This window comes from Mobula hypostoma, chromosome 2, assembly GCF_963921235.1.
Source record: "Mobula hypostoma chromosome 2, sMobHyp1.1, whole genome shotgun sequence".
Taxonomy (NCBI): Eukaryota; Metazoa; Chordata; class Chondrichthyes; order Myliobatiformes; family Myliobatidae; genus Mobula; species Mobula hypostoma.
The window spans coordinates 199332613-199348834 of record NC_086098.1 but is presented as its reverse complement, the minus strand read 5'-3'; the positions used below and the strand labels follow the sequence as shown (position 1 = coordinate 199348834).

General features: G+C 39.5%; 1 protein-coding gene across 2 annotated transcripts in view; it reads right to left on the bottom strand.

Moving 5' to 3' along the window:
* Nucleotides 1-15673, bottom strand: part of LOC134342800 (DEP domain-containing mTOR-interacting protein-like) — a 110296-nt gene extending 94623 nt beyond the window's left edge. For both annotated transcript variants that reach the window (XM_063041384.1, XM_063041385.1), the window contains exon 1: nucleotides 15410-15673. In XM_063041384.1, the coding sequence (XP_062897454.1) occupies nucleotides 15410-15648 (239 nt within the window). In that variant the 5' untranslated portion in view covers nucleotides 15649-15673. The remainder of the gene's footprint in view (nucleotides 1-15409) is intronic.
* Nucleotides 15674-16222: the final 549 nt, after the last annotated feature.

The window sequence follows — 16222 nt, the reverse complement described above, 5'->3', positions numbered from 1 at the left end:
TTTGTTAAACACCTTACTAAAATCCATGTAGACGACATCACTGCCCTACCCTCATCAATCTCTCACATCATCTTGTCAGTAAACTCAATCAAGTTGGTAAGGCACAACCTGCCACACACAAAGCCATGCTGGCTTTCCTAATTAGGCCACGGGCTTCCAATATTTCTAAGAATTTTCTCCAGCAATTTCCCTACAACTGATGGGAGATTCACTGGTCTATAATTGCCAGGTTTTACCCTTCTTCCCTTCTTAAAAAGAAACACAACACTCACTCACCAATCCTCCGGGACCTTGCCTGTGCCTAGAGGGGACAAGCAATCTCATCCCTTGCTTCCTTTAATAACTTGGGGTAAATCCCATCAGGCCCTGGGGAATTTTCCACCTCAATACTCATTAGGAGGCCCAACTCTTCCTCCTCCTTGACCTCTAAATGCCCAATGTACTTATACACTCAGCACTGGTCTCCTGGTCCTCCATATCCTTTTCCTCTGTAAATGCTGAAGCAAAATACTCATTAAGTACCTCATTCCCATTCTCTGCATACATGCATATGTTCACCACCCCCCCCCAATACTCTAGTAGTCCCACACTCTCCGTAGTTAACCTCTTGCTCTTGATGTATGTATAGAATGCCTTGGGATTCACCTTAATTCCTCTTGCCAAGGAGTTTTCATGGCCCCTCCTGGCTTTCCTAATTTCCTTTAGTTCTTTTCTGGCTTCTTTATACTCCTCACATGCTCTATTTGATCCTAACTTCTGAAGCCTTACATACTTTTCCTTATTCTTCTTGACTAAATTCATCACCTCTCTGGATATCCAAGGTTATTTTATATTTCCATCCCCATCCTTCCTGTACTTTGTGCAATTGATCTTTAAATGCCCTCCACATATCTGATGTCAAAAAAAATGTTCCCAATTAATGCTTCTTAGTTCCTGCCTAATGCCCTCAATTTGTCCTACTCCAATTTAAAACTCTCCCACAAGGACCATACTTATCCTTATCCATAGCTATCCTGAAAGATAAGGAGTTGTGATCACTGTTCCCCAACTGTTGACCCCTGAAAGGTCTGTCACCTGGCCAGTCTAATTACCCAGGTCTGGTACAGCCCCTCCTCTCATTGAACTGTCCACATATTGATTTAAGAAACCTTCCTGGATACACTTAACAAATTCTTCCCCTCTAAACCCCTTACGCTAAGAAAGTCCCAGTTCATATTAGGGAAGCTGAAATCCCCCATGACAACCACCCTTTTATTTTTACACATTTCCTTAACCTGATGACATATCTGTTCCTCAATGTCCCGGTAACTATTAGGGGTCTGTACTGCAATCCCATCAGTGTGATTGCACCCTTCCTATTCCTGAGTTCCACTCAAATGGACTCTCTGTCTGACCTCTCCATTATGTTTCCTCTTAGTGCAGCTGTGACATTGTCCCTGATTAGTAGTGCAACTCCACCCCCTCTTTTACCCCCACCTCTATCTTTTTTTAAAACTTTGAAAACCCAAAACATTAAAAAAAATCTTCTTTTAAATATTTAGTATTATCATCACTAAAAATTATGGAGACCTTTATAGAGCTAATTTAGTTCCCTTAGTGGATTTTATGAAGCAATTTTTTCTAGAAGGAATCCACCTACACTTTCGTTAGCAGGTCGAATTCATGCAGTTAAAATGATGATTTTACCAAAATTTTTATATGTATTTCAAAATATTCCTGTTTTTCTAACTAAGAAGTTTTTTGATCAGGTTGACTCTATTATTTCATCTTTTGTTTGGAATAATAGAAGACCAAGAGTTGGAAAATGTCATTTACAAATATTAAAAAAGGTTGGAGGTCTTACTTTGCCTAATTTAAGAATGTATTATTGGGCGGTTAATATACGTTATGCATGTTCTTGGTTATATTGGACCGATAAAAAGGAACAACCATCTTGGGTTGATTTGGAATTGAAAGTTGTGAAACAATTTCATTTAACTTCATTATTAGGAGCTCCTTTACCTGTACAATTAGCCAAAATTTCTATTCTAAATATAAATCCTATGATTATTACAATCATTATGAATCTGGTACCAGTTTTTGTAAGTTTTTTAATCTTAAAAAATTTAACCTTTTTAGTTTAATTTATCGAAACTATTTATTGAAACCTTCACTTAGTGATCCTACCTCTTCTCTTTGGAGGAATAAAGGAATTTTTTCCTTTATGGACTTGTTTCAAGAAGGCCGATTGATGTCCTTTGAGAAATTAGTAACTAAATACTCTCTCTCATATTCACATTTTTTGCAATATCTTCAGGTCAGACATTTCTTACAAGAATACTTAAGTAATTTTCCATATATACAAGACTCTGACCTGTTAGACATTATTTTAAAAATGAACCCTTTAGTGAAAGGTTTTATTGGGAAAATTTATAATTTACTATTACAACAGGATAACTATCCTTTACTCAAGATTAAGCAAGATTGGGAAACAGAGCTTAACATGACCTTGATAACAGAAGATTGGTTGCAAATTTTGAAGCTGGTTAACTGTTCTTCGATTTGTGCCAGTCATTCTCTAATTCAATTTAAAATTGTACATCATTATTATTTGACAAAGGAGGGATTGTCTAAAATATTTCCTAACGTAAATAGCCAGTGTGATAGATGCAAAACTGAGATAGCTACATTGACACATATGCTTTGGTCATGTTCTATATTGAAACAATTTTGGAAATCTATTTTTTCTACAATTTCTAAAGCTTTAAAAACCTAATAAATTGACAGTTTTGTTTGGTATAATTCCTCAATATATTCACCGTATTTCTATATCAGACCAATATGTAATTGCGTTTGTCACATTATTGGCTAGAAGGGCTATTTTATTAAAATGGAAAGATGCCTCTGCTCCAACTTTGATACAATGGTTCTCTCAGGTGATGTTATGTCTTAGTTTGGAAAAAATTAGAAGTCGAACTTTTGATCCCAGATTTGACTTCAAGAAAAGGTGGGGTTCTTTTGCCCGTTATTATCATTTGATCTGAGTTAATAAAGATGGTCCTTTTCTGATGCATGGGTATATGGATTTGGTTGGCGGATAGATGTCTTTTTTTTTAAATGGAAGCTGGTATGGCGTATAGCTCCGGGTTTGTGCTCCAAATGGTTTTTTTCTCGCCTTTTTTTTGTTATTAGGGTCTTTTTTCCTGTTTTAGTTAGTAGGGGTTCTTTTTTTCTTTCTTTCTTTTTTCCAAAAAAAGCTTTAACATTTTGTTTTTTATTATTATTGATATACCGTTCAGCTTGGTTGATAGTTTAACTTTTATTCTACATATGGATATGCTGTCTTGATTATTTTGATGTATTTTTCTCTGTTGTTGATTTTCAACAATTAATAAAAAGATTTTTTTTTAAATCTGGAAGTGAAGCCCTGTTGTCACCTATGTTGCCTGATTTTACTTTATAAGAAGTGATAGCTTTCAAGCCATGCCACAATGGTCGAGCATCCTTCATTAATTCAAGTTTAATCAAGAATTACCACTTCACCCATGAGGTGGCTTTCTGGAGATCGTACCTGGACATCTTGCAACTTTCTTAGTCACTGGACTTGAAAGCCTCTGACCTGGCCCTGACCCTCAGCAGATTTCACATCTCATGGTTCATAAAGGGCTTCTGGTTAGAGAAGACTTTAAATGATCTTGTGGGCATACACACAAATACAACTGCTTTAATGGAAGTCCATGACAACCTGTGTGTATTCATTCAAATCCACAGATGAGTCCTTGAACATAACCCAGCACACTGACTCAAAAAAATCTCGTACCTGCTCCTCTGCCTCCCACAACCACCTCTTCGTTGTCTTAATTTTTGGAGCTTTGCACTTCAACCTCTGCCTGTATGCAGGTAGGACGACAGTCAAGTGATCCAATTTACTGAAATGCGGTCTGGACATGGAATGGTAGCCATTTCTCATCAGTGATCTAGTGTGTTGGGACCTTTGATGCTACAGATTATATGCTGATGGTAATTGTGAAGGGTATTCTTCAAACAAGACTATAATTCAAAGTGCATCAGGATGGACTGTTTCTTGTTTGGAGACAACATCATGCAGTATCTCAAGTGCTTGATTATAGTCAGTCACTGGTGATATATAAACTGCGGTCAGGATTATGGAGGAGAACTCCCTAAGTAAATAGAACGGACAGCATTTGACCATTAGGTGTTCAAGATCAGGAGAACATGAGTTCGACAAAACCACCACAGAGATTTATCATGAAATAAGTCGACTCCTATGGGGAAAAAATATACAATATTTACATTGAGTGTATTGTGTTGTTTCAGGAAAAGAACAAAACCAGGAGTTAAAAGTAATTCATACAAAACTGTAACTGGCCCTGTTCCATACATTCTTACCTGAAGGCTATGAAAACTATGTCTATGGCAAATAATGTTTTCAGAAAATGTGTTCAGGTTTGAAACTGGTTGCGAAGACAATTAGTGAAAGATTATTTCCACAGTTCTGCATCAATAGCAATAAATTAAGGATTAGTATGGGAAGCATGGGGGGGATGGGCAAGAAGGTATTTTTCCAACACACCATGGTTGATTAAAGTATTGAATTAATTAACACAAGCAGTTATTAAAGCCAAATCAAACTGGCACATTAAAGGAATCAAAATAAATATTAAAACTTGTAAGAATAAAAGTAGAAAAATAGAATATTCAATACAAGATTCAAATGAACAGATGTTTTCCTTGATGCAGAAATTTCATAATTTGGTCAACTTGAATGTACCCATGTAAGCACAGAGCTTTTAACTACCAACAGAACAATACAATACTTTCCCTTAAAAGTTAATAAAAATTCAACTCTGTTTTACCATGTCTACGTCTTTCTTCCTTTGAAGATTAAAGTCTAGCATTTTTATTTATACAAGGGCTACAATTAAAAATATTCCATGATAATGCTCATTTATTTTGTGCAAGCAGTTTAGTAGGATGCATTATTAGCAACCTTGAAGCATCTGGGAATGACTAGCAAAGTCAGCCTTGTTGGCATTATTCACATCCCAAAACCATGAAATCTAATTGACAAAGATCTAGGAATCCTGCATCTTCCCTTTCAACATGAGGCATGCCATAGCATGAAAAATGTCAGAAATAAATGTTTCCAGAGATTCTGTTATGAAAGGGCAAGTACAGATCGGAATACCAACAAATTGATTCAAGATGAAGTGGTCAGTTGCAATGAACTGCCATTATGTGCACTTGCTTAGAATATATATTTATAATTCCCCCCCCCCCCGTCCCTCTCACAATCACTCTTTGCCTGCTCTCCATCTTCCTCTGGGCTCCCCTACCCCTTTCTTTCTCCCTCGGCCTTCCATCCCATGATCCTCCCCCTTCTCCAGCTCTGTATCCCTTTTGCCAATCAACTTCCCAGCTTTTAGCTTCATCCCTCCCCCTCCTGTCTTCTCCTATCATTTCCGATCTTCCCCCCCCTCCCACTTTCAAATCTCTTACTCTCTCTTCTTTCAGTTAGTCCTGACGAAGGGTCTCAGCCTGAAATGTCGACTGTACTCCTTCCTATATATGCTGCCTGGCCTGCTGCGTTCTACCAGCACTTTATGTGTGTTTTTTGTCTTTTTTCTAGTTTCTTATATACTTGCAATATTCTTAATTACAATCCACTTGGATAACTTCTACATGGTCAATCAGTATCAATGTCCCACAATTGCAGGTTATAGGTGTCAAATTTGTCTTACCTCATTTTTCTTGTAAATATCAATTAAAACACAATTTTTAAAACATTTCACACCTTTAACCTCTTGCATTAGTCAAATCTGTCATATTGTTAACCCATTTGTTCAGTACAATGGTACAGAATCCCTTTTAGTTTAACTGCCTGTATCAATAAATGAAAAGCAAACCACCTGGTTTGGCAGCTGTTCAAAACATCAGCCTTTAAATCTCATTCTCTTCTTGGCCAGCCAGACTTGGTAGCTGAATACAATCATTGTGACAAACAAGGTAAGTTTTTTCAAATGTAATGAGGCTAAATTTGCAAGCCTTTGATAAATCAGTGTAATGACTTGGATCAACAAGCATTAGCTGTGGAGTAGGTGATGAAATATCTCATCGTACAATTTTGTGCTCAGGTTTGTAGCTGACAAGGCATCACTGGGCAAAGGAAGCCATGAAAAAGTACCACAATTTAAATGCAGCATATTTCAGACTCCACTGTACTGAGAATTTTTATGAAAATTAGTGGACCATTCCTGCTAATACAAAACAATTAACAATCAACTTCAATATGAGCCATGACGTAATACTTAAACCCTGCTTCACATGTTGAAGAGTGAAATTGTCTGCTCACTAAAGCTCTACATAGAAGCAGAGGCTTACACAAAGTAATTCACCTCATGGCTTAACCAACAAAAATATTCAAATATGCTGAAGATTTGTAAACATTCAATCAATATACCTCTTTTACAATTAAGCTGGCAAGATAGTTTGAATATTCCTCTCAAGATCATTCAGAAGTACTTAAAAATAAAAAAATATTTAAAATGAAGATGATTAAACATTTACGAAAATACCCAAAAATAATCATATTTAAACCATTAAAAGGACACTTTTAAAAAGTAACTTCTCAATTTTATTTTTTTTTACCTCATAAATAAACAGGCTTAATGGATCCGCTACCAGATTTGAACTTAGTGAACAAATTTGCACTCTCAGAGGTGTGCATGGAGCACAGCTAGCAAGTGTGGGACTTTGCATTTGACTGAGAATCCAAAACTTGATAATTCACAGAGAGGAGTTCACCAGTAGTTCACTCCAGAATGTCTAGTAATTCCCAGCAAGTTCTCACTCATTATTTCAGATAACCTAACAATTGACAAGGTTTAAATAGGTGCTTCAAAATGAGAAGAGAGAATGAGCAGACAGAGGTTTGGGAAGATATTTCCAGAGCTACAGAATAAAATAAATAATTGTCCTATAATGCATCTACAACTATGGTTGATCAAGGTGGCAGATTGTGAAGGAAATTACAGAAATAGGGCAGGGGTAAAATAGGATTATTAAATAAAACAAATGTGCTGTAAAAGTTAATTAATTCTACAGGTAAATAAGGAAAGGTATAATGGCTTTAATGATAAAATAACGGAGGCAGAACTGGAACTAAAATCTGCAATAGAGGTAGAAGCAGATGCATTTGGCAGAACCTTGTCTTTGGCTCAAATATGACTCAAAGTTAGAAATGCCAAATTCAGATTTAAACAAAGTTTAAATTGTTGGGGCGGTGGAGATGAAATTCATTACAGGGGAATAGAGATTGTAGCCAACAACTGAAGATAATGGCTTGGGTATTTTCAATATTCGACTGAGGATGATTTCTGCTCATCTGTGTAGAAAAGTAATACTACAAAATACAGGCATTTGAGTGATCACAATACGGTGGTGAAATGTGTCACGCAATTCAGAAAATGAGGTGGCCAATGATAAAATGTTTGGAAACTACAGGCATAAGGTTAGTTGTGTGATAGGAAATCAAACTGGTAGGTAGGAGGTGACAATGTGGAAGGAGTAGGAAATGCTACTCTGTATTTCACACAATTTCGAAGGATTGAACAAATGTATCTTGCACATAACTTCTGGTCTGCATTGTACTTATAACTGCTTGGTCTCAGTTAAAGATGGTGTTTACTCACTGCTACATTGGACATCTGAATTTGGCTGGTTGATGTGTAAATTTCCAAATAATTACCAACATTAAGTTGAAAAATAAACTCAATGATGATATTAATCTGCTTATGTAATAGAATCATAGAACATTACAGCACAGAAACAGGCCTTTTGGCCCTTCTTGGCTGTGCCAAACCATTTTTCTGCCTAGTCCCACTGATCTGCACCTGGACCATATCCCTCCATACACCTCTCATCCATGTACCTGTCCAAGCATTTACCAGTTCATCTGGCGGCTCATTCCACACTCCCACCACTCTCTGTGTGAAGAAGCCCCTTCCCCAATGTTTCCTTTAAACTTTTCCCCCTTCACCCTTAACCCATGTCCTCTGGTTTTTCTCTCCCCTAGCCTCAGTGGAAAAAGCCTGCTTGCATTCACTCTATCTTTACCCATCATAATTTTATATACCTCTATCAAATCTCCCCTCATTCTTCTACTTTCCAGGGAATAAAGTCCTAACCTATTCAACCTTTCTATGTAACTCAGTTTTCAAGTCAACTATAACTCAGTTTCTCAAGTAATAGTGAAACATTAATCATAATCATAGACAGAAATGTTCAATAATATGATGTCTTATCCCCGAGGGACAGTGAATTACAATTCAAGGGAAACTTTTTATGAACCAGTCTTTGAGTGCATCTATAAAGAGGGTTAAGAGGCTTTTTTTCTTCTCCACTAGCACACTCATTCAATTGGCAAAATGTCCTCACATTCACTCCAGAATCAGAATCAAAATCAGGTTGAATATTACTGGCATATGTCATGAAAGTTGCTGACTTTGCAGCAGCAGTCGAGTGCAATACATAGTAATAGAGCAACTGAATTACAGTACTTTCTCTATATTAAGTAGTGCATAAATAGGAATAAATAAGTAGTGAGGTAGTGTTCATGGGTTCAATGCTCATTCAGAAATTGAATGGCAGAAGGGAAGAAGCTGTTCCTGAATTGTTGAGTGTGTGCCTTCACTCTTCTGTATCTCCTTCTGATGGTAGCAATGAGAACAAGGCATGACCTGGGTGATGGGAGTCCTTAATGATGGATGTCACCTTTTTGAGGCATCACTCCTTGAAACTGTCCCAGATACGATGGAGGCAAGTGCTCATGATGGAGCTGACTGTTTCCAACTCCCTGCAGCTTACTTTGATCTGCGCAGCAGCCCCCCACCCACCCCACCCCACCCCACCCCACCCCAACCCACCACCATACAGTAATGCAGCTAGTTAGAATTCTGTCCATGGTACACCTGTAGAAATTAGCGAGTGCTTTTGGAAGCATACTGTAACAAATCTTCTCAAACTGCTTTTGAAATATAGCCTTTTTTGTAATTGCATTGATATGTTGGGTCCAGGTTAGATCCTCAGAGATATTGACACCCAGGAATTTGAAATTGCTCTTTCTTTCCATTTCTGATCCCTCTATGAAGACTAGCGTGCATTCCCTCATTATATCCTTTCTGAAGTTCACAATCAGTTGTTTGGTCCATAGAACCATAGAAACTACAGCACAGAAACAGGCCTTTTGGCCCTTCTTGGCTGTGCCGAACCATTTTCTGCCTAGTCCCACTGACCTGCACACGGACCATATCCCTCCATACACCTCCCATCCATGTATCTGTCCAATTTATTCTTAAATGTTAAAAAAGAAACCACATTTACCACCTCGTCTGGCAGCTCATTCTATACTCTCACCATTCTCTGTGTGAAGAAGCCCCCCCACTAATGTTCCCTTTAAACTTTTCCCCCCTCACCCTTAACCCATGTCCTCTGGTTTTTTTCTCCCCTTGCCTCAGTGGAAAGGGTCCTACTGACATTGAGTGCAAGATTGTTACTATGGTACCACTCAACTAGCTGATATACAGTGTCTATAAAAAGTGCGCACCCCCCTTGGAAGCTTTCATATTTTGTTGTTTTACGACATCAAATCATTGAATTTGGCTCTTTTGACACTGATCAACAGAAAAAGACTCCTGCGTGTCAAAGTGAAAACAGATCTCTACAGTGATCTAAGTTGATTACAAATGTAAAACACACAAAATAATTGATTGCATAAGTACTCACCCTCCTTTAATATGACACACAAAATCATCACAGTGCAGCCAATTAGTTTTAGAAGTCAGATAATGAGTTAAATGGAGATCGTTGAGGGTGTTGTGGATAGTGTGGAGGGCTGTCAGAGGTTGCAGCAGGACACTGATAGGATGCAAACCTGGGCTGAGAAGTGGCAGATGGAGTTCAACCCAGTTAAGTGTGAAGTGGTACATTTTGGTAGGTCAAATATGATGGCAGAATATAGTACTAATGCTAAGACTCTTGGCAGTGTGGAGGATCAGAGGGATCTTGGGGTCCGAGTCCATAGTACGCTCAAAGCAGCTGCATAGGTTGACTCTGTGGTTAAGGCGGTGTACGGTGTAATGTCCTTCATCAATCGTGGAATTGAATTTAGGAGCCGAGAGGTAATGTTGCAGCTATATAGGACCCAGGTCAGACCACACTTGGAGTACTGTGCTCATTTCTGGTCACCTCACTACAGGAAGGATGTGGAAACCATAGAAAGAGTGCAGGGGAGATTTACAAGAACATTGCCTGGATTGGGGAGCATGCCTTATGAAAACAGGTTGAGTGAACTCGGCCTTCTCTCCTTGGAGCAATGGAGGATGAGAGGTGACCAGATAGAGCTGTATAAGATGATGAGAGGCATTGATCGTGTGGATAGTCAGAAGCTTTTTCCCAAGGCTGAAATGGCAGCCACAAGAGGACACAGGTTTAAGGTGCTTGGGATTAGGTCAAGAGGAGATGTCAGGGGTAAGTATTTTACGCAGAGAGTGGTGAGTGTGTGAAATGGGCTGCCATCAACGGTGGTGGAGGCAGATACAATAGGGTCTTTTAAGAGACTTTTGGATAGGTATATGGAGCTTAGAAAAACAGAAGGCTATGGGGAAGTCCAGTAATTTCTAAGGTAGGGATATGTTCAGCACAACTTTGTGGGCTGAAGGCCCTGTATTGTGCTGTCGGTTTTCTATGTTTCTATGTTTCTGGAGATGTTTGTGCAGTCAGGGTGTTTCACCTGATTGAAGTCAAAATACACCTGTATCCGGAAGGTCCAGCTGCTGGTGAGTCAGTATCCTGGTAAAAACTACACCATGAAGGCAGAAGAACACTCCAAGCAATTCTGTGAAAAGGTTATTGAAAGGCACAAGAACATATGGATGGATACAAGAACATATCCAAGACACTGAATATCTCTTGGAGTACAGTTAAGAAAATCAACAAAAATGGAAAACTGCCTAGGGCTGGCCATCCTCAAAAACTGAGTGACCATGCAAGAAGGGAACGAGTGAGGGAGGCCACCAAGAATCCTATGACGGCTCTGGAGGAGGTGCAAGCTTCAGTGGCTGAGATGGAAGAAGATGTACATATAACAACTGTTTCCTGGTGCTTCACCAATCGCAGCTTTATGAGAGAGTGGCAGAGAGAAAGCCACTACTGGGGAAAAAAACTCACTTGAAATCTCAGATGGAGTTTTTCCAGAGGGTGTGTGACAGACTCTGAAATCAGCTGGAAGAAGATTCTATGGTTGATGAAACCAAAATTTAGCTTTTTGGCCATCAGACCAGACTACACAATATGATTGGATTAAGCCAAGCACTGCGCATCATCAAAAGCACACCATCTCTATTGTGGAGCATGGTGGTGGCTGCATCATGTTGTGTGGATGCTTCACTGCAGCAGGCACTGGAAGGCTTGTTAAGGTTAAGGGTGAAATGAATGCAGCAAAATACAGAGAAATCCTGGAGGAAAACCTGATGCAGTCTGCAAGAGAACTGTGATTTGGGAGAAGGTTTGTTTTCCAGCAAGATAATGACCCCAAGCATAAAAGCAAAACTACACAGTAATGTCTTTAAAATGACAAAGTTAATGCCCTGCAGTGGCCACGTCAGAGTCGAGACTTCAGTCCAATTGAGAATTTGTGGCTGGACTTGAATAGGGCTGTACACTCACAATCCCCATGCAATCGGACAGAGCTTGAGCGGTTTTTGTAAAGAGGAAAGGGGAAAAATTTGCAGTGTCCAGATGTGCAAAGCTGATAGAGACCTATCTGCAGACTCAAGCCTGTAATTACCACCAAAGATGCAACTACAAAACACTGACCTGAAGAGGGTGAATACTTATACAATCAATCATTTTGTGTTTTATATATTTATTCAATTTAGATAACTTTGTGGAGATCTGTTTTCACTTTGACACGAAAGTGTCTTTTTCTGTTGATCAGTGTCAAAAAAGCCAGATCAAATCCACTGTGATTCAATGTTATAAAACTACCAAGGGTGGGGGGGGGGGGGAAGAATACTTTGTTATAGGCACTGTATCTCACTCCTGCGTGCTCTTGTCACCGTTTGAAATTCTGCCATCAGCAAATTTAAAGATGGCATTTGAGCTGTGCCTTGCCACACAGTCATGGGTTAGAGAGAGAAGAGCAGTGAGCTATGATCACATCCTGAGGTGCGCCAGTGCTGATTGTCAGGGAGGTGGAAATGTTGTTTCTGATCCACACAGATCATTGTCTACCAGCTAGGAAGTCAAAGATTCAGTCACAGAGGGAGGTACAGAGGCCCAGGAGCTTTTCATCAGTACTGTAGGAATGATTATATTAAATGCTAAGCTGTCATCAATAAACAGCATCCTGTACCCATACTGAACTTAAAAATTTCACTTTTGTAGCTAATTGTCACCCTGTCCCACAATCTGTACGTCCTTAACACTTCCCTTCTTTGTCTAGATTCCTCTACTTCCATCTCAGACCAATTACTAAAATCATTAACAAGCCACCATTTTGCAAGGACATCAAAGCATATAGATCAAAATTAGATAATTTGGCCCATCAAGCTTGTTCCAGCATTCATTGCTGATACATTTTCAGCAATTCTCCCATCTTCTGTCCATAGCCCTTAACCCCTTTACTAATCAAGAATATATCAATTAATACACCGATTTACTAGGTCTCCACAATTCTGTGTGGTGACAAATTCCACAGATAAACCAACCTCTGGCTGTAGAAATTCATCATCTTAGTTTTAAAGGGACATTCCCTTATTCTTAGGCTGTGCCTTTGGATCCTACACTCACCTATTAATGAAAACATTTTTTTCACATTCATGCTGTCCAGGCTTTTCAATATCCAGTAGGTTTCAGTGGGATTTCCCCTCATCTTTCTGAATTTCATCCAGTACAAACTCAGAGACATCAAATGCTCCTCACACATTAAGCCCCTCATTCCTGGAATGAACTAGACCAAAATTTCTCACAACATTGAGGCCTTCCACTCATGTACCTTTTAAATGCCCTCTTCTTTGAGATCTGGCTTTCCCTCTACTGGAGTGCCATGCTTCCTGCAAGTCTCTCCTCATCAACTCTTCAAAATGGACAAATATGAGAGTGGTAGTCACTTACCATCCCACCAGCCTTTACTTTCAGCACATTATCCTTTACAATTTCCACAATTTCAATGTGATCCTACCACCACAACCAGATCTTTCTCATCTTGAACTTTACACAAACTGCTCACTTTGCTGGCACCTTTGTCTACTATTCTCCAATCCCAGTGGACCATTCTAGTAATGGAAGCACCTGTCCATTTATATCTTCCCTTCCCAACAGTCTCGGAACCAAACAAAGTTCAAAATAAATTATCAAAGTGCATATATATCACCATATACAACCCTGGGATTCTTTTTCTTGTGGAAATACTCAATAAATCTATAGAATAATAACCCATAACAGAATCAGTGAAAGACTGCACCAACTTGGGTAGTCAACCAGTGTGAAAAAGACAACAAACTGTGCAAATACAAAAAGAAAAAAAAACAATAATAATAAAATAAACAATAAATGTCAAGAACAGGAGATGAAGAGTCCTTGAAAGTGAGACCATGGGTTATGGGGGCTCACTTTCAAGGACTCCTCATCTCATGTTCTCGACATTTATTGTTTATTTTATTATTATTGCTTTTTTTCTTTTTGTATTTGCACAGTTTGCTCAGTGATGGGGCAAGTGAAGTTATCCTCTTTGGTTCAAGAGCCTGATGGTTGAGAGGTAATAACTGTTCCTGAACTTGGTAGTGTGAAACCTGAAGCTCCAATGCCTGCATCCCGATAGCATCTACGAGAAGAGAGCTTGACCTGTGTGGTGAGAGTACCTGATGATGAAACTGCTTTCCTGCGACAACACCCCTTGTAGATGAGCTCAATGGAGTTGGGGGAAGGGGGTCCTGTGATGGACTGGGCCGTATCCACTCTCTTTGTAGGGTTTTCCGTTCAAGGGCCTTGATGTTTCACCAGCATGTGATGCAACCAGTCGATATACTCTCCACCACAAAGGCTATAGAATCTTGTCAAAATATTAGATGTCACGATGTCATGCTCAATCTTCACAAACTTCTAAGTGGAGGCGCGCTGCCGTGCTTTCTTCATAATATCACTAACGTACTGGGCCCAGACAGCTCCTCTGAAGTGATAACACCGAACAATTTAAAGCTGCTGATCCTTTCCATTTTTGATCCCTCGATAAGGATGCCTCGTGTACGGCCGGTTTCCTCCTCCTGAAGTCAATAATCAGCTCCTTGGACTTGCTGACATCGAGTGAGAGGTTGTTGTCGTGGCACCACTCAGCCAGATTTTCAGTCTCCCTCCTGTATGCTGATTCGGCCAACGGCAGTAGTGTCATCAGCAAGCTTTAAATATGGTATTGGAGCGGTGCTTAGCCCCACTGTCAGAAGTGAAACTGCGATTCACTTGGTTTTCTTCCACGCGTGCCCTACATTCATTGCTCACGGTGTGGCTTCCTATACAATGAAGTCTCCAAGTGTAGATCGAGTGGCTACTTTGTGGAGCACCTATACTTAATCTACGGGGTAATTTTGTGCTTCCTGCTGCTTGAAATTAAAATCTGTCTCAATCTCATATGCATTCCAACCTGCCCATCTGCAACCTTCACCAATGCCATAGTGAGGCCCAGTACGAACGAGAAAAAAAACATTTTCTGACTCGGCACTTTGCAACTTTCTCGAATGAAGATTGAATTCTCCAACACGAGGTGAACCGCTCATTATTATATTCAGATCCCTTTCTCTCCCTTTTATAAGGTCTCGGTGGTCGTAAATCATCATCTTCCTTATCATCCGAACACTCTCTCAACACATTTCCAATACCGCTAGTCTTTCACCTCACCTCACCTCCCACCCACTGCTCCAAGTTCTACTTCGAAAAAGGCAAAGTCCTCACACTCTCAGTACCGAGGAAGAGACCAGAACCTAAAGGTTAACTGAGCCATCCCTCCACATACTTTGTTTGACCAGCTGAGTACTTTCATGTTTGTTTCTGATTTATAATTTGCAGTTCTACTGGTTATCCAGCTTTAAATAATGTTACTGTTACTTTGCATAAATTTCAAAGGGTTTTAAAATCAATCCAAAAAATCGATGTAAACGTGCAAACTGAATTATGATAGAAATGTACATCAAGTAGAATAACATTTTAATCGAAGTGCCCGATTTGTAAATAGTTACAAATTTAACCTGGTGGAAGCGCTCTTTCCATACTTCTAAATTCTCTTTCAGGATTAGGACACATCACCGTGTGACAATGAACGCCCCGCTGTCTTCAAAAAGGGTGCATGCCGTTTCCGTACCTTAATTGCTCGCCTGTAATTAGTACTTCAGCTTTATAATGCCTTTCAGTCGCTTTCTTTTTCACGCTGTTCTGAAGACTTTCCATGTTTAAATAGAATTCCGCCTTCAAGTTGGCCGCCTCCCTAAACGGTACTGTCTGCACCTGCTGGCCGCGGTCAGACCAGGCGCACGGGAGTCCCGGCTTCCTGTGGTCAATTTCACAGCCTGCTGAACGATTGCTTAATCTTGATACTTCCATGCCCACATTTCCCTTCTCACTTCCAATTGAATCACACCGATTCTGCCCTCTCTCGGTCTGTTTTGCATCTAACAGACTGAATTTCAGTAATCTGATGTTTATTGATTTTACACTGGAGACCAAGAAAGGTAGCGATTCGTTCTTGTCCAAAACTCATGTTTCATGCAGATTTTTTAAAAAGTCGGGTAAATTTGCCTCATCCCATGAAGAGTAGACGCTTAGGATGGGTGTGGCTGGTGATGGGGCAGGTGGTCTATTGAAGTTCTTATTTGTGCATTTTTGGCCCTTTATGCTGCATTTTATTGAATACAATTTGTACAACAGTGGAGATCAGCCTTGTGCTTAAGCTTTCTCATCAGCAACTCAAGGCAGGGCACCCCATTATCATCTTAATTCTCTAGTTCATCTTTTCTATTGATGCTTTCTTTATCTATCCTAATTGAAAAAACAACACTACTTGACAGGACATAGTCCATGTCAGGCATCTAGTATGGTCACCACCCATGCTCGGATTTCATACTATAACATGGACAGTTTGTAGTTTGTATTAATAGTTTTGTATTTTTCCAGAGGA